The sequence below is a fragment of the Aegilops tauschii genome, chromosome 6 (genome assembly GCF_002575655.3).
Source record: "Aegilops tauschii subsp. strangulata cultivar AL8/78 chromosome 6, Aet v6.0, whole genome shotgun sequence".
NCBI classification, from domain to species: Eukaryota; Viridiplantae; Streptophyta; class Magnoliopsida; order Poales; family Poaceae; genus Aegilops; species Aegilops tauschii.
In genome coordinates this window covers 387,406,192-387,427,450 of record NC_053040.3, presented here as the reverse complement: position 1 = coordinate 387,427,450, position 21,259 = coordinate 387,406,192, and the positions used below count along the sequence as shown (strand labels likewise).

At 41.9% G+C, this 21,259-nt stretch overlaps 3 protein-coding genes across 3 annotated transcripts; 2 read left to right on the top strand and 1 right to left on the bottom strand.

The window, feature by feature from the left end:
• The first annotated feature begins 692 nt into the window (after positions 1-692).
• LOC109761226 (nuclear matrix constituent protein 1a) lies at positions 693-7,158 on the top strand. Its single transcript, XM_020320036.4, has 9 exons — positions 693-914; positions 1,192-1,400; positions 2,182-2,391; positions 2,756-3,009; positions 3,106-3,376; positions 3,480-3,563; positions 4,196-6,282; positions 6,399-6,582; positions 6,669-7,158. Exons 2-9 carry the CDS (start codon positions 1,254-1,256, stop codon positions 6,876-6,878), a joined length of 3,447 nt encoding a protein of 1,148 aa, XP_020175625.1. The 5' UTR covers positions 693-914; positions 1,192-1,253; the 3' UTR covers positions 6,879-7,158.
• A 2,399-nt stretch (positions 7,159-9,557) lies between these two features.
• LOC109761218 (uncharacterized) lies at positions 9,558-18,714 on the top strand. Its single transcript, XM_020320028.4, has 15 exons — positions 9,558-10,031; positions 10,329-10,487; positions 10,836-10,902; positions 11,001-11,108; positions 11,335-11,419; positions 11,895-11,949; positions 12,326-12,727; positions 13,225-13,284; positions 14,365-14,463; positions 14,542-14,652; positions 15,118-15,189; positions 15,296-15,412; positions 16,147-16,296; positions 16,849-16,949; positions 18,195-18,714. The coding sequence occupies exons 1-15, from the start codon at positions 9,897-9,899 to the stop codon at positions 18,520-18,522; spliced, it is 2,049 nt and encodes a 682-aa protein (XP_020175617.1). The 5' UTR covers positions 9,558-9,896; the 3' UTR covers positions 18,523-18,714.
• A 614-nt stretch (positions 18,715-19,328) lies between these two features.
• Positions 19,329-20,290, bottom strand: LOC109761233 (BTB/POZ and MATH domain-containing protein 1-like). The gene is made up of 2 exons (XM_073501984.1): positions 20,042-20,290; positions 19,329-19,974 (listed from the first exon to the last, which is right to left on the bottom strand). Exons 1-2 carry the CDS (start codon positions 20,260-20,262, stop codon positions 19,458-19,460), a joined length of 738 nt encoding a protein of 245 aa, XP_073358085.1. The 5' UTR covers positions 20,263-20,290; the 3' UTR covers positions 19,329-19,457.
• Between the last annotated feature and the right edge of the window lie 969 nt (positions 20,291-21,259).

Below are 21,259 nucleotides of genomic sequence, written 5' to 3'. Positions count from 1 at the left end.
GAAGACTAAAGAATGGTCATATGTTTCAAATGACTGAAATATACATAAGACCCTCGTGACTAAAATACACATGAATGGAAAAACCTGGTAAAAGGGTGCCATATTAAACTCTAGGTATTAAAAATACAAAGACGCAATAGAAAGTGTGAAATTACACCTCAAAAAGACAACATGAACGTCTTGAAAAAATCAGGTGCCTATCGTAGTTCTTCGAGAGACATTTTTTTTGAGATGCACTAGTTTTTCTTGAAATTGCACATAAAGCAGTTCACAGAAAAAACAATTTCCAATTATACATATCAAACAGGCCATGTGAGAAAAAAATCTACAAAATAAAATCCTACAAATTGCATACTACCTTTTCTTCTTCTGAAAATCAGAGAGTCATATCCTTCGACTTTAATCAAAGAATGGTTTGACACCATGGTCAAGGTTTGGTGCTCCAAGCCATTATGGTCAGCACTAATTTTTCCTTTCAAAACTGGTTCCAAACTGTCAGCCAGCACTGATGCCGTTGTTATGCTAGTTGGGTCATCAAATGATTGTCCAATAGGAGGGGGCCAAGTCGGAGCCCCATGATTACATCATCGAAAAGCACCACGAAATGAGAGGGGCATCGTGGTCATTTGCCGCACCGCACGCTCCCCTCGCGAGCACCGCTTTTCAGCCAGACGGCCCCCTGCGAATTTACATCCAGCCCCCCGCCCGCCTCTTCCCCCCTCTTTTTCTCTTTCTCTCTCTCCCCGTCTCCCCGCTCCTTTCCCAAATCTGACCGCAGCCGCACGACGCACCTACCCAACCCCCAGAGCACCAGCAGCCCCGACCTAGCCCGGCCCGGCCCCTCGCGCGCCCGGACAGCCGGCCTCCACCGCGCCGCCGCGCCGCGCCGCGCCGTGGCCGCCGGGCACCTCCCGGTGAGCGCCCTCCTCGCAGATCCGTTAACCTTCTTTCCGCCGCTCGTTTCTCGCGGGGTTCTTGGGGATTTCGAGGGTTTGAAATTCCGGACTTCTCGGCGGGGGACGCCTCCCGGTGCTTGCTAATGCGGGGCTTCCTCGCGGCTCCGGGGGCGGGATTTCTCTGCGTTTCTTGGCAATTAGGGTTTCCTTCGCCGGGTTTCCTTGGTGGTTAGGGTTTTGTTGGAGGGAGCTTGGTTGGTAACCTTTGTGCCTTTCTTGGCCTCTGGAACTGCAGGTAGGGGAGCGGCGCCTCGTTTCTTTGATGCGCCGTGAAGGAATTGGGAGCAAGAAGCCGTGATGTTTACTCCGCAGGGGAAAGGATGGAACGGCTGGTCCACGCCGTCTCCAGGGAACCAGCGGGCCGGTGGTGGCGCTCCGCCCGCATCTGCGCCCCTTGGCAAGGCCAAAGGGACTTCACAGAGAGCTGCCGAGCTCGAGCAGGAGGTTTTGCCCAATCTCTGCCCCCGCTTTTTTCCACTCCATGCAACTTTTGAATCTTGTTTCGGGCTATGTCTCCTCGCTTCGACTTCTGTCCCGAATTATTTAAATTATTATAAGATTCACAAGTAAGGCCAACTATTTAGTACTACTATCCTATATAGTACCCTCTATCACATGTCGTCAGATTTTGAAAAGTAAAAATAACACCATTATTAAAATCAGTCATGCCTCAAACTTTTCGATTTAAACCAGCAAGCCTTTCAGAAGATAGGGTTTTGACAATTTCTTGTTAGCACGATGAAACTATACCCTTTGCTGGTTCTTAAAGAATCAGATTTCCATGTGACCCATGGAAGAACTCATTTTTCTGGCTGTTTTGGCCAGACAGCCAGAAAACTGTCTGCTTATACCATTTTCAACAAAGCAGTGCAGAGTGTTAGATTGGTTCTGCTTATACCATTTAACACTTTACTCAGTAATGCTAGTCATCATTATGATTGGGTTCTCCTTGTAGAAAGACCTGCGGGCTATAGCTAGTGTTTTCTGCCTTCTAAAACCAATAATATGGACAGGTAAAAAGTTAAGCAGTGGTGAAAATTATTATGTGTATTTTTGCATTTTCCTTCTCACTCACCTTGTGTAATTTGGATGTTGCTTCAGAAATTTCCTTTTTCCTCATCACAGTCTTTTCTGTCAGGATATTTAACCTTCTGTTTTGTACTTTGTTCATTCCCATAACAGTTACAGTTATTGACATGTGTGTTTTCATGTGTATGTCTTACAGTTACATGAATATCAATACAATATGGGGCTGCTCTTGATTGAGAAAAAAGAGTGGGCAGCCAAATTTGACGAAGTCACCCACGTGCTGACACAAAAGGAGGAGATCTTAAAGCGGGAACAAGCTGCACATTTGAATGCTATATCAGAATATGAAAGGCGAGAAGAAAACATGCGGAAATCACTGGGTGTTGAGAAACAATGTGTAGCTGATGTATGTTGGTCTCTATCCCATAATTTTTTTGTTCTTGTCATTTATCAGCACCATTCTGACCTGGCTACTCTGCCAGTTGCAGAGAACTAATGAGCATATATATTTTTGCACCACATTTTACATAGATATTTGATTCTTGGAAGTTGTTCAATACTTACAGTTGTGTGCTTTATGTAATCTAACTTTTTAGTAGAACCTCTAATAGCCAAAATGAGTTGGTATGAATATTAGAGGCTGCTGCACCCACTGTAGTCATCAGTATTGCTTTTACTGAAAGCACTACTCTCTGTTTTAAACTGATTAAGCACTCCAATTTTTCTTCTTCTTGTTTACCTTATGACTTTTTGTTTGTCTGTATATGCAGCTTGAAAAGGCACTACGTGAAATTCGATCAGAGATAGCTGAGGTTAAGTTCACGTCCCAGAAAAAGATAGCTGATGCTCAATCTCTTGAGGCTAATTTGGAGGAAAAATCTTTGGAGATCGAGGGGAAGCTTCATGCTGCAGATGCGAAGCTTGCGGAGGCAAACCGTAAGAAGTCACAAGCTGACAGAGATTTAGAGGAGGCAGAAGCTCGGCAACGTAGGTTGGAGAAGGAGAAGCTATATTTTGAGACTGAGTATGCCAATTTCCTCTGTCTTCTTTCTCTACTTTATACTGTGCTATGCAGGTGATAATATTGTGTATTGTGTTTCATTTTTTTGGTTACGTACAGGAGGAAGGCCCGAGAGAAGCAACTCAAGGAGCAGGAGGAATCTCTGCAGGACTGGGAGAAAAAGCTTAAAGAAAGTCAGAACAGACTCGTTGATTTGCAGAGATCTGTAAATGACAGAGAGGAGAGAGCAAATGAGAATGACAAACTTTGTAAGATAAAACAGGAAGAATTGGAGGAGGCAAAGAAGACAGTGGAGTCAACTAAAATCATTTTGAAAACAAAGGAGGAGGATATTGCCAAAAGGTTAAATGAATTACGCTCACAAGAGAAGGTAACCCACTGATGGGTCCTGCATTCTTTTCTCCTCATTCTGGCTTATGACGAGTTGATATTAAAATAAAAAAGATATATGTTTATTTTCTATTCATTTGCAGGATGCTGACTCAAAGCACAAGATTTTGGAAAAAAGGGAGAAAAAGTTATCTGAGAGGGAAGAAAAAGCTAGTGCAAGAGAAAAAGTAAGTAACACACCGATGAACAGTCTGCTCTCCATTTGTGGCATTATGAATAAATGGGTACAAGCGATGTTGCTGTTACATTTATTTGGTCATTATGCAGTTCGAGCATTTTACCCTTGGGGAAAATTAACGGCATATAAATATAAGAGCGTTTAAACGCTCTTATATTTCTTTACGGAGGCCGTTGATATTTTATGTTCTCTAGTTTTTTCTGTGGACTTTTCCCCTATATACTCCGTCCGGAAATACATGTCGGAGCAACGGATGTATCTAGTCATATTTTAGTTCTAATACATCCATTTTTCAGACAAGTATTTCCAGACGGAGGGAGTATATGTTATTCTGTAACTTTTTACATGTTGATATGCTTAGCTTATTATTTTACCCATTGTGCTATTTCACTTGCCGACCTTGCATGTGTAAATTGGCCGGATTAGCCACTATCCTGTGTTCATCTCATTACTTTCGAGCCATCGAGCTTTTCATACAGATACTCTGTTCTATTCCTTATGCTTATCAGCTGCAAATGTTCATGTTCCAAGCATCCTCTTTGGAATATTTGATACACAGAATATTATGTGTAACATGCACCTTTTTCAGTGATCTGATATTGTCGGACAAATCTGTTTCAGATGGGGCTTCAGAAGCTTATCGAGGATCATGAGGTGAAGCTTGAAGCAAAAAGACGAGATTTTGAATTAGAACTGGAGAGTGAGAGGAAATCTTTTGATGAAAGAATGAAACATAGGGAAGCTGATTTGGTAAAGAAGGAAAAAGATCTCAGTTCTCGGGAGAACAAAATATCTAAAAGGGAGCAAGCGTTAAATGAAAGCAAGAAAAAGCTGGAAGAATTGCAGAATGACCTTGATACCAAGTCAAAAGCTCTGAAGAAGTGGGATGAGTCACTGAAACTTGAGAAGGATAAGTTATCTGAAGAAAAGCTGCAAGTGGATCATGAACGAAAACAGGCTGAGATGTACAGATCGGATATTGAAAGGCTGAAAGCCACAATTGAAGCTGAAAAGAAGCAAATTTTAGAAGAACAAAACAATTTGAAAGTTACAGAGGAAGAGAGGCAAGAGCACAGCATGCTGACAGCACAACTGAAGAAGGAGATTGATGAGTATAGAATGCGAAGCAATTCCCTTTCGGAAGAAACTGAAGATTTGAGGAAGCAGCGGCAGAAATTTGAAGAAGAGTGGGAGCAGCTTGATGAAAAAAGAGCTCGGCTAGAAGAGGAGGCAAAGGTGCTCAAGAATGAAAAAACAAATCTAGAAAGGTGGCGTCACAATGAAGAGAAGAGATTTAAGGATACACAGGATGAAATGGATGCAAAGTACAAGGAGCAGCAGGATAATCTTGCACTCAAGGAAAAAGCTTTGGCTGATGATATAAAACACCAGCGTGAGGAGATAGATGAATATCTGAAGAGAGAACGTGCTGATCTTCAGCGTAATTTGCAGCTCCATCGACATGAACTGGAGATGGAGATAGCGAATAAACTAGCAATTAAACAGAAGGAACTGGAACAGAAGGAGGATGAGTTAAATAAGAAAAGAGATTTTGTAGAAAATGAACTAAAGCATGCTGTTGATTTGAATGAGTCCAAGATTCAAAAGATAACATTGGAGAAACAACAGCTGCTGAGGGAAAAAGAAGTTCTAGTGGAGGAGAAGCGAAAATTGGAAACTGACAAGGCAGACATTAGAAGAGACATTGATAGTCTTCATGCACTCAGCAAGAGTCTGAAGGATCGTCGAGAAGCATACAACAGGGACAGGAATAACCTCATTGACATGTTTGAAAAGTACAAGGTGTGCAAAAGCTGTGGGGTTTCTGTTTTTGAGGGCTTTGGTGATCTATCTCTCAAGGATGATGCTGATATTGACCACCCAAGTTTGGCTGTTGAGGGAGATGATCGTTCCCCGAACACTGATGCTTTGGCTCAAGACACAGGAACACTTGTTAATTCAGCTGGTCGTTTCTCACTGTTGCAGAAGTGTTCAAGGCTTTTCAAGTTCTCTCCTAGGACAAAGGCCGAGCAGTCATCGGAACAGGAAGCGGAAATAAACATTCCTTTTGGTGCGAGATTAGAGGAAGCATCACCGAGTGAAGCAGATTATGAGCCAACTCCTGTCTATCAGGCAGCAAATAATTCTTTTGATGCTGAGGGTCTCCCTTCTGACAGTGGAGCAAGGGGGAATGAAGAATCCGAAAGGCTTGATATAGCTGATGATATCCAGATCGAGTCTTCTGTTGGAGTCGCAGATAATTGTATAGATGTTCATGGAAGTCAGCCATTTGCTGGTGCTAATGACATGGCAGTTGACACAACAATTGCCTCTGTGGACCAAAATGGAAAGGACTCAACGGCTGCCCCTGAAGTAGATTTGCAACCTGAAGCATCAAATCCTCCAAAACGGAGGGGTAGACCAAGAGGGGTGAAAAAGACAAAGTCGGTTCGTGCAGTGCTTGAAGATGCTAAAGTAATTCTTGGTGAGAATTTTGATGAAAAGAATGATGATCAGGAAGATTCAGTTACTGTTGGTGGTACACGGAAGAGGCGCCTTGCTGGACCAGATATCAGTGATGAAGAAATTAGTGAAGCACAATCTGAAAGTGTTTCAGTTGGTGGGCAGCGTCGCAAGAGGCGGCAGCCAGCCGGCCCATCAACGCAAGCCCCAGGTGAAAAACGCTACAATTTGAGACGCACTACAGTGTAAGTTAAATTGACCTTTCCCTATTTCATTTCTGCTCTGGGTTGTCTTCTCTTGCATTCCTTGGAACTGTGGAGTTAGTAAATGAATAATATTGTCGTTTTGCATCTTGGTATAGTGCAAATGCGGCGGCAGCAGCTCCTCCTCCACCGGAGAAAAAGAAAGGTGGGAGGACAGGGAAAAAGCGGACGGTAGAAACTACTGCTGATGACACGGAAGGAACCTCTAAAGCTGCTGATAGCAAGAGGACGGGGCCTTCTGAATCAGCTGATGGTGCATCGCAGTTGCAAGAGTTCTCCCAGGTAAGAGAGAGAGACTCTGGTGCGGTATTCAGGTGCATGTGTGTTTACCTGAGCTAATAAACTGGTAACCATGTCATTGATGTTAGGCTGAAACTGTTGATGCCCATGCTACTGCCGGTGAGGAGTATGGTGATATTGTTGTGGATGGTGAACAAGGTGAAGATGCGATGTCCATGACACCATCAGGAAGTGAGCGTGGGGGCGTCGAAGATGATGACGAGGATGATGATGATGATGATTCAGAGAGGCGAAACAAATCGATTGGGAAAACGCTATGGTCTTTCTTCACGACATAACAAGAGGAAGAATAAGAATTGCATCTGATTAGGTTGTTTCTAGTGTTTCTTGTTTTGAATTGACGATTCTTGGAACTCTAGGTTGTTGGTGTGTTCGGTGATGATGTATCAGTAGATTTTCTTGCACTCGTTATGTCAAAGCGTCGTGTAATTGGGAATGAGTATATTTTGTAGTCAGACATAGTTTGATGGATGGCGCTCACAGAATTTAGGTGATGCCCCATGTACTCATATTATGGCAGCGATGCCTGTAACAGTCGAGAGTTGTTGAGGTTTGTAATTCTTGTTCCTTATCCCACGCCCAGATTACTTACTTTGTTCACCTTCTCTACACAGTGTGTTGCGGCATCTTGTCATTCATCACGAGTTCTGGTTGCCTCTGGATGCAAAGGTGGGGAAAAAAGCACTACAGGCGTGTGAATGTTTTTTACCGTGTAAATTGATTTTGGGCAAGGCAATGCTATTTAGCGAACGTTCCCTGGGTGCATGGCAAAGCGAACATGACAATTTTCACAACAGATCTTCCGTTTGCCAGAATTTGCCATCTGGTTATGAAGAAATTATATGTGTTTTCTAAGTATTTGTCATAAAATATGTTCGCAATTGCCGTGCCTCATAGCGAAGCGTTCGCTGGTTATTGGGTCCTTGATTTTTGCGTGAAGAGCAAAGCGCAGCCCTATGGTGAGGCTGTGGTGAGTGCAACACGCGGGAGGCGGTGCCCGTCAGCAGGAACACAGGGGGAGGCTTGAGGGGGAAAATATCTGGTGCATCGAAGTTTGTGGTGCTACTGGTGCATCGAACTCATATTGTTGTTTAAAAATGTTAAAAAATTGCTGAAATAAATTAACACACTCACGCAACATTAATGTAGGTTGTCACAAAATTTTAAATCAAAATTTAAAACATAACTCAAAAAACAAAAATGATAAATTCAACATTGAATAGCACATAACATAACTTCGGCTTTAGATTTGGTCCATTATCACACTGATGTCAAACTTGCCATTTTTGTATCTCAAAAAATATTTCAAAATTTTATATGTAATTTTGTGACATCATACATTGATGTTGCGTCAACGTGCTAAATTTTTTTCTTCAGATTTTTTAAAATATTTTATAGCATCCGGTGCATCGATAACACCACAAGCGTGGGTGCACCGGATACATTCCCAGCTTGATGGGTGCAGGGTCTGGCAGTGGTGCACTAGTCAGTAGGCAGGTCATCTACAACCAACCTAAAAGCCAATCATACGATAGTTAGCTATAAATATTGACTACTTTTGTCACTGGTTGGTTAACCTTTTTGTCTCATATTTTTTTTGAAGCCCGTGATGCAGCTGGCTACTAATCTACAACCAACTTCTCTTCTCTCTCAAACTCAAAAATTAAAATAATATTTAAATTCTTAAAGCCTACTTAGATCACCTTATTGTACTTACTCTAAGGCCAGGGCCCGGTGGTAGGGCTGAAGATTCGATGTTGAAGGGTGATTTGACTGATCGGGTTAATGATCGGCTGGATCAATGTTAAACAAGGAAGTCATTTTTTTCCTTGATTTTTTTGATCTAATTCATAATTTGTCATGGTAGTACAAAGAATATAAGTACAAAATAAAATGCACTCAGGTCTGTGGACCACCTAGGGACGATTTGGAGCGATACGAAGGCACGACGTCATCATCGCCCCCCCCCACACACACACACCGAAATGGGACAAATCTTGTTGTAGTCGGAAAGTCATTGTGCTAAGGCCTCGGGGTATCAATGCATCATAACAGCAACCGTTGCAGATGAAAAGAAGCGTAGATCGAAAGAATCAAATATGTAAACACACGACAGAAGACGATGGCTGGCTGAATCTAGATGGATCCACCGAAGACGAACGAATACCGCCGGAGACACATGCACACGCCCTTAAAAAACGCTAGACACACCACACTACAAGGGCTAGGCGGGAAGGACATTATTTCATCTTCAAAGCGCCACTGCCGGTCCGCTTGTCTTCCATGACCTTATTAGACCACCCACACGGGGGAGTAACATATGCATGATGTCATGCAACACTTCATTTATTAAGTTGTAGACTCATCTTGTCTTAGTATGCGTGATGTTACTCATAGTGTGAGTAAATAGCTATGTTACTCAAATCATCTTTTTCCTCGTTAAATCATTACCACGTAAACAAATGCATATGCTGAGTTGGACCTCATGTTACTCAAATAATCTTTTTCCTCGTTAAATCATTACCACATAAATAAATGCATGTACTGAGTTGGACCTCGTGTTACTCAAATCACCTTTTTCCTCGATAAATCATTACCACATAAATAAATGCATGTGCTGAGTTGGACCTTATGTTACTCCAAGGATCAACGCGATGAATATCAGCCCTCGCCGACGGGAGTCTGCCTGCGTAAAGTTGTGATCTAGCTGCCGTGATTCCGTGGTTCCGTCCGTGTGACCGCGGGTCCTTGCTCACGCGGCTAAGGTGACGCTGATCTCTTTCCCTGCCTTTGTCTCTAAGGCACGACCAACCTGTTACTATTTCCCAGAAACGAGACCAAGCCTGGAGTAGCTAGCAAAAGCAACTTGGTTGCGGATGTGGTCGCTTTCCGTTGGCACCCGTACCGTATGCCACGTCATCCTTGTTTAGTCATATGTCCACAAGACGCCCTCCGCCATACGAAAACATTTTTTGCACATGCACTTCCAGCAAGCAACGCCAGCAGCACTAAGCAGTCAAGTCTCACCTGCCGTTCCGTCGCTCATATGTTTTTCTCCAGCCAAAAAATGATTTGGCTTGGGATATTTATTTGTTTTGTTTGTTTATTATTATCGCCGGGGAATTCTTTCGCCGCACTGCAACGCTCTCGCAAAGCAAGAAGAGGGGGCAGGCAACTGAGACACGGGGCCAAGCACTCCATATAGTCGATCCCCATTATTGCGACTGGCAAAAACCCGAGCGAGATCAGCAGCAAACCCAATCCCAGCGACCGACTGCCCACCCCTCCCTGGATCGATGCGCGGGGAAGCAGAGCCAGCAGCGCGAGCAGGCGCCGCCGACGCGGGCCACCCGCGCTCGCCGGACCCGCACGACCTCTCCGACGACCCCGACTACGCCGACGCCGCCTCCGTCCCCGCCTCCATCCACGCGGTACCGCTCGCTCTCCCGCGCCTCCCCCTCTCCCGCTACCGCTTCCGCTTCCTTCCTAGCGCGGTCTGGCGTCTGGGTTTGGGGCCCGGCGCCGACGAGTCGATCGGTTGGTTAGGTCGCTCGCTCGCCGGTTCCGTGAGTCCGGAGGACGGGGTTCGGGGCTTGCTCTTGCCCCCTTCTCTTGTTCTAGCATCGGATATGTAGATACTTATGTTGTTCCACCCGCAATCGATTCTGCGTGTTCCCCTTTTGGTTCAACTGATGATTACTGATATGCTGTCGCTCTGGTGATCGAAGGCGATGCGGACCGACATGGCGGACATAGGGTCCGAGGAGACGGCGAGGATGGACGTGGTGTACGAGAAGGAGCGCGTCACCATCCACCCTACGCAGTACGGCTCCGGCCGGATCAGCGGCAAGCTTCGCCTCTACTTGCAGCTCGGCTCCCTCTTCCTGGTGAGCTATCCACATCACAACCAGCTAATATGAATGCTTGGTTGTTCGTACATGATTGTGCATGATATAGGGGTAGAAATTAATATTAGAACTCATGCGCCAGAACCGTGTCACTTTTTAACTGCAGTGAGGAACCGTGTTATTACGCGGACTGCATGCCCACTGGCTTATATTGCACACTCTTCTGCGGCCATTTATGTGACAATGATTGAGAGCATGTTACTTGCTGTTTACCACTTCATAGTATTACCCTTTGTATACTGGATATTAGACTTGGAGTTATAGCTAGTTGCTACCTCAATACAGTTCTGCTTCTTCTGCTAATGCTTCGTCTGATATGTTTGACAGAGTTGGGAGCCAAATGAGGGAGTTAACAGTTTCTCAACAAGTTCAGTCAGTGCAGAAATAGAAAAATGTAGGAATCTATAGTTTGCGTCTTTGGTCATACTAAATTTGGCGAGTGAAGCACTGCAGCAATGATGCCTGACACTTTACATATGTGGTTCTATGCAGATAGAAATTTGTACACCATTCAGGCCTTGCCTCTAAGTGATGTGCGCTTCATCCGTAGGCACACCCCAACATTTGGATTGGAGTACATAATTATTGTTCTCTCATCAGGTGAAGTGTTTTTCTCGCCATTTGTTGCTTTGATCTTGCAGCTGGTTTGAAACTCTGCTTGATTTTGTATCTTGGTGGTCGGATTATTAGCTTTCAGATACTGTATTGTTCGCACCTAGTATTTCTGCTTCTGCCTGCTAAGATAAAGTCATCATTAATGAGCACACTGACAGAAAAATTCATAAGTGGGATCAGTCTTATTTATCTAGTCTTTCAACTTCTGCAGGCTTGGCTTTTCCTCCTTTCTATTTCTACAATGGTGGAATTCGTGAATTGTTTGCAACACTGAAACAGCATGTCTTCATTATCAGGTTTCCTTCTTTGGGCCCAATGGTCCTAAATATTTGATCATGTTTGTACACATTTTGTTTATTAATGCCTAAATAAAAATTGCTCCTTCCAACAAATGAACTTAAAGCAACTGACAAATGCCTTAAGGGAAAATCGTCATGTATTAAGGCTATCAACTATATTCTTAACTACAATTTCTCGATGCATGTCTTGCTTTCCTCCTGTTGTGTGTGATAGCATCTTAGTGCCACATATTCTGAACTCAGGGAGATAACTCCGACTGTTGACCTTGCCATCTACTCTACTAGAGTTCGATTGTGAATCTTAACATCAATCCATCCTATTCGAAAGAAATTGAATGAAGCATCAAAGTCTGACCAACAAGATCTACATCTCCATGATTATGAAACCACATTTATAAATGCTATTTAACTTCTTTTTGTATCAAATGTCTTTCTTACCTGCTTGTGGTTACATGTTTTCTTTATGTTGTAGGTCGGATGACGATCCTAATGTATTTCTTGTCAACGACTTTGAAGATCCTCTTCAGGTTTGTTATACCGCTGTAGCTTCTTGAATCGAGCAAAACATTCTCAATTGATAATTTGGAATCTTGTTGTTCTGTTGGTAGCTTACTCTGTCATAGTAAAAAGACCCAATGCCATCAATGGGATTCTATTTAGTTCCTTGGCCCCCTTCTTTCTGTCCTGCAGCAACTGTTGACCTTGTGAATCTAGTAAGTTTGGGCTTTCTAGTATCAGATATCTGTAAAATAACTTAATCTTCATTGGTAAAAATTTCTTTATCTGACCAAGGTGTTGACCAAATTGAACTTATAGTGATTACTGATTACTGATGCAGTATTTACGCTTGTTCCTTGTAGAAAGGCCATCATCCTTAATCCAACTCTTTTGATGCCTTTGTAGAAAAGCCTGTCATCTCTAGAGCTTCCAGGGGTTGCCACTGTGGCTAATGCCATGTCACGACAGAATTCCTTCAGCTTCACTGGTTCAGTTAGTGAAGTACGACATGGAGATGATGCCAAATATGGGGGGCCTTCAACCATGTCTGAATATGTCTCAAAGCAAAGGCGCAAATCGAATGATCCAGGCCGAGACATTTCGTTTCAAGTTCTGGAGAAATTCTCACTGGTTACGAAGTTTGCGCGCGAGACAACATCAAGCCTTTTTCGTGAAAATCACAGTAGTGGTTCTCATGCTTATGGACGGCAAAAACAAGAATATGTTTTGGACAACAAAGCAAGTGACAAGTACGCAGATCAGCTAATAACACCGGATGATGCTTCTTTGCCCTCGGACTCGGTAGAGGTAACATATGTTACATTTTTTTTTGTCTTTGTATCCATTCAGGCACCACAACTTGTGGCACTGAAATACATCTTCTTGAAGTGTTGCTTACCAGATGCCTGGACACACCTTTGAACTTTACTTCCTTTTTAGATTTAATTTTACTTTTATATTTAAATCAAATTTGCAATAACTTCCAAAGGTTAAATTAGGATCATGGCCACATGCCACTTATACCGGGCGGATAATTGAAGCTGCGCTACTATTTTTTCTGACATTTGCTCAAATGTAATACCATAATCTGTCAGTTCACCACCAGTGAACTTTATTAACTGTAGTTTCTGTAAATTAATGAACTCAAAACTTGATTTGAATTTTTTTCTAGAAAACAATGATCTGCTTAGTTTTATGTTCTGAATTGTGATGACGTTGAAAGTTTGAACCTGCTTAACCTTCCATGGTTATGAACTGTGCATACTTCATTTTGTGTAACATCAGTTTCCTTACTCTTTTCGTAGTCTGACGAGTTACTGCTGGTGTGGGGAAAAAAGAGAGGCAACCCATTAAGTGTTGAAGAGGTAACAATTCTTGGATATTTGATGTATTTTTGTGAGCACTTTATTTCACCATCTATATATGTTTCCTTACAAAAATCCATGTTGCACTACACATATTCTGCTGATGAAGCAGTAGTAATTGTTGCTAGTTCCGTAACCGAGTTCGCGTAATACATCTCTTGTGAACGTTGTGTAACCAAACAATTGGGATGAGTCCGACATTTGATTTCTAGTGTGTTCATGATCATAAAGTATTATGATCCTCAGGACAATCAAGTACAGTTCAATCGTGGGACTTAAAATAGTAAAGTTGGACGTACACATTTCCCAGATTTGCCTGGTCTCTGGCTCAGACTCTAGGAACAATCATGTTCAATTTTGGTTTATGACCTGGATTTTAAGGAAGCTTTAGGTTAGGGACAAGGGTGCACCCAGGAACGGACCAAGGGAGGGGCCAAGTGGGCTGCTGATCGGTCACAGGGTGCTGGACTACTCAGATTCAGAATTTTTTGTCTTCAGTACAACATGTTCCCTTGGTTACTTGGGCTGGACTGTCTAGCACCGGTCCTAGGCCCGCCCCTGCTAATGGAGGTGTAGTCCCATAAGTTCAAAACCTTACTCTTCCTGGCTGGCCTACTAACCTTTGTATTAGATACTGGAACCTTTGGTATGAACAACACCATTTCTTAAGGTTAGATAGTTTGCAGGCCATTACCTGTTTCCTCCAGTCCAAACCTGTAGTTATCCACTTATCCTTGGTAATGCCACAAGCTAAGCTGCACCATGCTGAACACTTTACAAGGATTGCTTTACCAAAAGCTAGTCTGATACTCCCTCCGTCCCAAGATAAGTGTCTCAATTTTATACTAACTTTAGTACAAAGTTGTACCAAGGTTGAGACACTTATTTTGGGATGGAGGGAGTATTTTTTTTTTCAGTCACCAGGAGCCGTGTGAATTTATACTGAACATCATGTTCCTAGTTTCATGGATCTTTATCACCGACCATCTAGCACTTATTTCTATATTGATCATGCTATGTCAGTACTTCTCTGTTTCATCTGAATCCTTACTATTTTTGGGAATAAATATCTTTGGACAGTGGAGAGCTTTCTTAGATCCTGAAGGTAGAATTATGGATTCAAAGGCACTGAGGAAGAAGATTTTCTATGGGGGAGTCGATCATGTTCTGAGAAAAGAGGTGTTATACTTAACTCTGATATGTCATAATTACTCAGCAAGGCAATCTTATCCATATATACTGATATTCAACATGCAGGTCTGGAAATTCTTGTTGAGTTATCATGAATATGATTCAACACAAGCTGAGAGGGAATACCTTGCTGCCATGAAACGAGAAGAATATGAAGCCATAAAATCCCAGTGGAAGGTTAGTCAAGGTTCACAAGTTTAATTTTCTGCAATTCGGTGTGCCCGAAGCTGCTCCTTTCCTGCATACATTATGAATGCTGGTCATGACATATCCCCTTGCACAGTTGCACTATATAGATATAGTTAATTTTTGTTTTTTTTAACTCTGAATTTGGCTTATGAGGTAGATGAACACATATTGTTCTCTTAGGCTTATGGTCTGCGAGGCATTTCTGGTTTTGACGAGTAGGAGAATGGTCGCATATTAATGTTTGGACACAGTTTCTGGGTGTGATTACCTTGGCTGATATTTATTTTTAAGCATACTGCTGCTTGCATAAATAGCAACCCATTCAAAGTATTGTTAGGTCACTTCCAGCTGTTTTAATTCTTATCATATTCATTGCTTTCAGATCAGGAGATACACCGATCTCCACTTTAAATAAATAATTGTGATTATTCTTATACCATGTGGCATTTGCAGAGTATCTCAACCACACAAGCTAAAAGGTTCACCAAGTTTAGGGAAAGAAAAGGCCTTATTGACAAAGATGTGGTATGGATAAGTTTCCTCTTATCCTTTCTACCATCTCCTTGTATATAATTCTGTACTACTGTACTAGTTTCGCTTACATTTTGACGCTTTTTTTTTTGGTATGAAGGTGAGAACAGATAGATCTGTTCCTTACTATGAAGGAGATGACAATCCAAATGTTATAGTTCTACGTGACATCTTGGTGACATATTCCTTCTATAATTTTGACCTGGGTTATTGTCAAGTAAGTGTGCTTTACATATAGCCCTGCATCTGCAATTTCCCGCCATGTAATGAAACTGTCTGGCATTTAACTGAAACAAGCTGTCCACTAGCTGTCCACTAACTGAAACAAGCTGTCCACTAGCTGGCATATAGCCCTGGAGTATTAGTTACCTTCTTTTGGTCTTAATGCTTGAAGATGCTTCATTCTCATGCTTGTTTAAGACAATAGCATCATAGATAGATGTTGAATTTACTAATCACCTGGCATGCATTCATTCTCAGTTTTAGATCTAATACAACACTCAGGAGAGTTAGGCATGCCATCCTAGACATTATTTCGCTGTGTTGACACACAGAGCGGCTTCATGTTGGTACATTAGCTGTTTGATAATCGATAATCCCTCCATTTCTAAATAGAACTCTTTTTAGAGATTTCAATGTGGATTAGATACGGATGTATATAGACGGAGTTTAGAGTGAGATTCACCCATTTCGCTCCATATGTAGTCCATATTGAAATCGTCTAAAAAGACTTATATTTAGGAACGGAGGGAGTACTTGGTACTGTATACCAACCCAGTAAATCTTTATGTTATTAACCTGTAAATCTATGCAACTTTATTAACTGATTATTTGGGATACAAAGTTGAACTTCAAACCTTACATAAACTTATTTTTCTTTATGATGCCCATAAAGTTTTGTCTACAGTTTTGTTTGAACGATACCATATTCATATATGATCTGTCCTCCAGGGAATGAGTGATTTCTTGGCACCTATACTTTATGTCATGGAGGATGAGTCCGAAGCATTTTGGTGCTTTGCTTCTTTGATGGAACGACTAGGAGGCAATTTTAATCGTGATCAGAATGGCATGCATGCTCAACTACTTGGATTATCCAAGGTATATATGGACTATTGATTATCATGTTGCTCCTTCTCCAATTTGGCTGTACGCGATAGATATTCTTGTTAGAGGTCAATATTATATCTATTAGAATAGTTTTGTTGGTGTATCTAATGCAAATCAAGGAAAACATTTTCACTTTGGGCATACTTATGGTTTGTGTTCATTAATACTTATATGATTTCCTCGGTTTCTTTGACAAATGGCAATGCACTCATATCCTTTGAAGCCTTTAAATATCTTTTAACTTTTTAAGATGCTGAATTATAATGTATTATTTTTATAACTATGCATCAATCCCATGGTTACTACTCCCTCCGTCCCATAATGTAAGACGCTTTTTGACACTACACTAGTGTCAAAAAACGTCTTACATTATGGGACGGAGGGAGTATCTTCTAATCCCAACTCAGCTATGGCTATTCATTTCAAGTCTTTGATGAATGCTGTTCAGCTTAGTCTCATAGTAATTGGTTCCATCCATTTCTTACCTTTTTAATCTAATATAAATACAACATACTGAGTTTGTATATATTTTTCCTACCTCAGCTGGTGGAGCTTCTCGATCCTTCATTGCATAACTATTTTAGGCAGAACGACTGTCTAAACTACTTCTTCTGTTTCCGCTGGGTTCTTATACAATTCAAAAGGTAAATTCTTCATTTTAAAGTTGCAGCGTTTGCATCTTACTGACTTGTATTTCTTGGAGAGAACCATTGTTATACAGATGTAACTCATTAATTTTACTGAAATCTAGATATGCAGAAAATGAGTGTTCTTCAGTAGCCAAATTAAGGGAATCATAAGGTTTAGAAGTTATCCAGAAAGTGAAAGCATATGTAGCTTTTAAGTTAGGATGCACGTGGTCCGATTCGGCACTCTGGATTTCCTCTAACTTTTGGTAGCAAATGGCTCCGTAACATGGGAGGGCGTGAGATGGCGAATTCGCTGATGTATTTGGGCCCATTTCCATTCGACGTTTTGATGTGCACCCAAACAACCGAATTGGTAGCTGGGAATACCAAATCCCAATCTGGGAGTCCATTACAGATATCCAAACATAGCCTTTACAGTTTTGAGCAGGCCAAGTGGATCAGCAAACCTGGCAAACTGAACTGCCCCATCTGCATCCATATTTCTAACAAGGCCAAATTTCACCTAGTATTACTGGCCAGAAGCATTCTTAGTAGTTAATATTTCGTGCAAGCAGCTGGGATTACTGTATCATAGTGCCCTGCTGTTGCAACTTACATTTGGCACAGCTTTATTGGTTGTACAGCAAGTAGGCTGGTGCCTTCTTGGTACTCTACCAGCTCTCATTCCCAGCAAAACATTGACCAGTGGCATCAATCATGTACAAGGACAAAAAAAAGGAGTAATCAGCTGTGACAGGAAAAACCGAATCTATCAATCATGATAGTTACTTTTTGAGTTTGATAACTTAATTTGGTTTTAAACCTAGGTTTTTTGCTGGTGAGTAGGTCCTACCTAAGTCCAGACCTAGTTTAGTCGACTTGGCAGTTGGGGTATGTCTGGTTCTTTTCTTTAACAAAATGTGCAGATGCAGAGTAAGGAAAGAGATGCACATGCAGGCAGAATAAAATTAGTTCTCTTTTAGGAAAGACCTAACGAACCAAAAGTTGCCTATAAATTAGTGTGCCTGATATTTATGTCTGGCTAGCAATGTGAAGTTATTTTAAAATAGTAAACACAAACTGTTTTCCCTATTACCAGTTTCATGCCATTTAAAAATATTTTGATTGACAGAGATAAATTGTACAGAAATACATTTATTCAGTGAGCTCTGAAGCATTTACTTGAAAATAAAGAAAACACAGTTAGCAGTCATTCTCTCTCTCAAGTTCCAAGTGACACCAATTTCTTATGGATCGCAGGGAGTTCAGTTTTGATCAGATCATGCTCTTGTGGGAAGTTTTGTGGACTCACTATTTTTCAGAACACTTTCACCTGTACTTGTGCGTCGGTATCTTGAAAAGGTACCGCCTGCGGATAATTGGGGAAGGGATGGACTTCGACACCCTTCTCAAGTTCATCAATGAGCTAAGTGGTCAAATCAATATTGACCGGGCTATTCAGGACGCCGAGGCATTGTGTACCATTGCAGGTGAGGCCGGGGCCGATTGCATTCCACCTGGAACTCCGCCTTCTATGCCCATTGAGACCGATGGTGGTCTGTACTTGCAAGAAGATGATGTCTTGTGAGACGGATGGTGGTCTGTACTTGCAAGAAGATGATGTCTTGTGAGATAGTAGCGTAATGACACTTTTCAGAACCTTTGGAAGAACTATGAGATGTTATTGTTGTATATATGTACCTTGACTCTTGCTTTTCTTACTGGAGATGGATCTTGTATGAGACTTTTTTTTCGCTTCACTGCCTATTTCTCACATAAATCTTCAGTGCTGATCAACTGGTAGGCTCCAGAGTCCAGAGTCTGATCCCCATTCATGCGGCCCTGCCTATATGGCTTTTCAAGATAAATTTAAACTGAAGATAGCATCTGGGCTATCTCATTCTATTCCTCAATTCAGCTTGACTAAGAACTATGGAACTGAAACATCAAATATTTAAGCCAAAATGATTGTCGGCATGGAAGAATTGTTGCGAAAGGTTATTGTACCGAGTTTATTGTGAACAAGCCAATATCCATTAGCTATACAGCTAACCAAGGATGAGCATACTAAATTTGCGAGACTCAGTTGCCCTCAAAAATATCTGCTATGATAGCAGGGAAAGATCTTTTGATGTGAGCATACCCTTCGCTTGCCACCACATCGGCTATTCTATCTGGAGAAGTGAGAAACTCAAGGCAAGCATTTTTTAGGTGGTTGCAATGATAATGGTCGGAGAGAGCTAAAGTAGTACTCCATTCCATAATGTTGTGCATATAGATTTTTTGATAAGCCAAATTTTGTAAACTTAAACTAAACTTACAAATAAAACTATCTATATCTACAATATCAAAATATATAAAACATGAAACTACGTCTTATGGTGAATCTAAGGATATCTGTTTGACGTTCTAGATGTAAATATTTGTCTTCACAAACTTGGTCAATGTTTGCTAGGTTTGACTTTTCAAAAATAATAATAATCTATATGTACTACATTATGGAATAGAGGGAGTAGTAACATCTCAAACATTAAGATTCTTGCAAAGGGTGCTCTCACGTATCACCTTCATCCTCTTCATGGCATACCTATTCGTTGCCACGACCAAGTACTTGACCATTTCTTCACCATCATCTCCATCAGATGTCCCCATGGAAGGCAATGAATCCGTGTAGATGAAGTGAAGCAATGCACTGAAAATAGCTGGTTGCATATCTTCTATGGTTATGGTACGCCTTGTCCCGTCGCCCATCGACCCAAAGAGATCCGCTTTGAAGATAGGTGACCGCATCGCAAGTACAATCTTGTGTGCAGGAAAACTCTCCCTTCTAACCTTGAACGTGACATCTGTTCCTTCCCCTGCCTTAAGCAATTCTCTGAGATTATCCGACAGGTTTGAGGGAGGCACTTGGATGTCAAAGGGAGGCACAGTTATTGCCGCCAGAACTGTGATATCACATTCAATCGCAAGGTTGTCATCCTGTAGATACGCCGATGGTTGCAGGAAGTGCCCACATAGGTTGGCGAATGAGAGCAGAACACTATCAACATCTTCTAGGAGAGCACCACCAATGGCGACAACTTGTTGGCCTGGTCAACGGGCCTGACCTCGAAGGATGCCCTCGCCTGGTCGCAAGCTCCACGGAAAGAGACACATAGTCCTCATTAGGGTAGTACTTGATGCGCCAGAAGTAGACGCCGACATTGAAGGCGGCAGACGAGAAGTACTTGCCAACACCGAAGCCCCTTTGAAAGCTATAGCCGGAGATCTTGAACGTGAGCTTGCTTCGGACTCCAGATGGGGTGCACAAAGACGCCGACGCCTCCATTCTGGGCCTCTAAGGCTCTCCTTGATTAGAGCTTGTGCAAATAAATTCACGGGGGAGGGTTTTTGGATGAGGAGAAGTGATCTCAAGCCATCAGAGTAGGGGAGGTAGGTGCTGATTGGTTTCGCGAGGAGTTGAGGGTGACGCCTACGCTCCTGAGCAAAGAGGCGCGGCTGCGCTACTCGGCAGGGAAAGGAGGCACGACGATGGAGTATACCTACCATGGTCCAACCCCACCCCTATTTAGGGATTTCGAATACCAACAGTCGATTCACGGTCACAACACGCTTCATCCACGAATAAATGTTACATGTTATGCCAAAACACGCTTTAAATGTGAATCAATGTTATCCCAAAATGGACTTTACTCCCAACGGTCAGATTCACGGTCGAAATAGGATTTAGTCCCAACAGTCAGATTCAAGGTCAAACGCGCCTTAGCCATGAATCAATGTTATGTATTATCCCAAAAAGCGTTTTAGGGGCGAATCAATGTTATCCCAAAATGAACTTTACTCATCGTGGCCAAAACACGCTTTAGCCATGAATAAATGTTACTCTATCTATCTATCTATCTATCTATCTATCTATCTATATATATATATATGGCCTAATGCGTTTTTCCAAGGCTAACTTTGACCATATGTTAGAGTAATAATACATGACATACAAGTTACACAAAGCATACCGTCAAATTCGTCCGCGAAAGAAGCTTCCAATGATATATTTTTCACATTATACATCTCATATAGTACTATTAATCTTATCAATATTCAAAGCCAGTCTCAAAAAATGCATTAGGCCTATATATATGGATGGAGGGAGTATGTGTTATCCCAAAATGTGCTTTAGCCATGGATAAATGTTATCCCCAAATATGTTGGCAAACCTAGTAGAAAACAAAAAAAATTGCGCATACGCATACCCAAGATCATTATGAAGATGCATGACGTGTTGGGATCACGATCGTTACCATCACCGAGTTGCAGCGGAAGAAGAA